At 62.7% G+C, this 1,446-nt stretch overlaps 1 protein-coding gene across 2 annotated transcripts in view; it reads left to right on the top strand.

Annotated features, from left to right (window-relative positions):
* The first annotated feature begins 577 nt into the window (after positions 1 to 577).
* Positions 578 to 1,446, top strand: part of LOC113216236 (neuropeptide SIFamide receptor-like) — a 7,890-nt gene continuing 7,021 nt past the window's right edge. For both annotated transcript variants that reach the window (XM_052276401.1, XM_052276400.1), the window contains exon 1: positions 578 to 997. In XM_052276401.1, coding sequence (XP_052132361.1) covers positions 673 to 997 — 325 coding nt within the window. In that variant the 5' untranslated portion in view covers positions 578 to 672. The remainder of the gene's footprint in view (positions 998 to 1,446) is intronic.

The raw sequence follows: 1,446 nt of genomic DNA, 5'->3' as shown, positions 1-1,446 counted from the left end.
GGGGGGCTGCCGCTATTATCATGAATCTGCATAACAATCTCAAGGTGCGTCCCTCCCTCAGCCTCCACCCTCACCCCCTACAAACGCAATAAAAGAGCGTTGGGCGATCGGACACAACCGGTAGCGTCGCACAGGGACTGGAGGCTGCTTGAGGAAGAACGAACCCCACGCATCCTACAGGGGTGGCGGTGCGGGGCGGGGCGGGGCGAGGCGAGGCACCCTGGGGTGCCCTGCTCTGGGCGGCAAGCGGTTTAACAAGCAAGGGCGAGGCGGGCTCTGTCCCGCACTCGGACGTACCGTCCGGGAAGAGGGAGAGGAGGAGCAGAGAGAGAGAGAGAGAGAGAAGAGGAGGCCTGGCTGGGCGCTGAGCCCTGCAAACTCAGTCCCCAGTCCCCTCGCCAACGCAACGGAGACTGTCATGAGCCCCTACCGCAAGTAGACCCATAAAATCTGGCTGGAGTACCGCACAAAAACTGTTACCATCCATGACTATTTGAAGTGAATGAAAGTTTTTGAGTGCTTGTGGAGTACATGTATCGTATTGCGACGATTGCAAAAACCTCTTTGTCCTTAGGGCGCCGGCGCGCGAGGAGACCCAGCCGTCGCGGGCGCGGTTGGAGGCGATGGCGTGAGGTGCTGGGGTGCCACACCGCCAGCCGCAGGCGCCATGTCATGGAGGGCATGTTGACGGCCAACAGCACGACAACCGCCAACAGCTCGTACCTGTTCCCCGACGACAACGACGGCAACGACGGCCATGTCCTCTGCGACGGCGGCGAGCTGCGCTACGGCGTCGGCCTCACTGTCGTCATCTGCGTCGCCTACCTGGCCGTCTTCGTCGTCGGCGTGCTCGGCAACGTGTGTGTCGTCATGGTGGTCGCCTCGTTCCCGCGCATGCGCTCCACGACCAACCTGTTCATCGCCAACCTGGCCATCGCCGACCTGCTCGTCAACGTCGTCTGCCTGCCCTTCACGCTCGTCAGCAACGTCCTCAAGGGTGAGTATACACATCTTCTTTTCTTCTCTCCCCCCGTCTTTGCTTTGCCGGTCGATGACTCCGGTGTTTTCGACCCCGCAAGCAAGACGATAAGACGCCGCGACCGCGATGAGCGAAAGTTGCTCCCGATCCCGAGCGACAGCAGCATTTTGCGATGGCTGTAGAAAGGGGAAGGGGGACGGGGAGGGCGACCGGCCCGGGGGCGCGGGGCGGCAGTCTCATTCATCAGAGATGCGCCCCCGCGGCGCGCGGGTGAAGCGAGCAGCAGCAGCAGCAGCACGGAGCAGCGGCTCAGCAGCGGCAGAGCAGCGGCTGCTCCACACGTGCGTTAATGACGCGAGATCAAAGACGCCTCGCAGAACCACATCCTAACCGCATCCCGCGCCAGCGCGCGCGCAGCCAGTCAAAATCGGCTTCTTTAACCCCCGCCCCCGCGGCATATCTCCGCG

The sequence above is a fragment of the Frankliniella occidentalis genome, unplaced genomic scaffold (assembly GCF_000697945.3).
Source record: "Frankliniella occidentalis isolate FOCC.00 unplaced genomic scaffold, Focc_3.1 Scaffold2819, whole genome shotgun sequence".
Lineage (NCBI taxonomy): Eukaryota > Metazoa > Arthropoda > Insecta > Thysanoptera > Thripidae > Frankliniella > Frankliniella occidentalis.
Note: the sequence above shows the minus strand (reverse complement) of the source record. Positions and strands in the feature narration are given on the sequence as shown.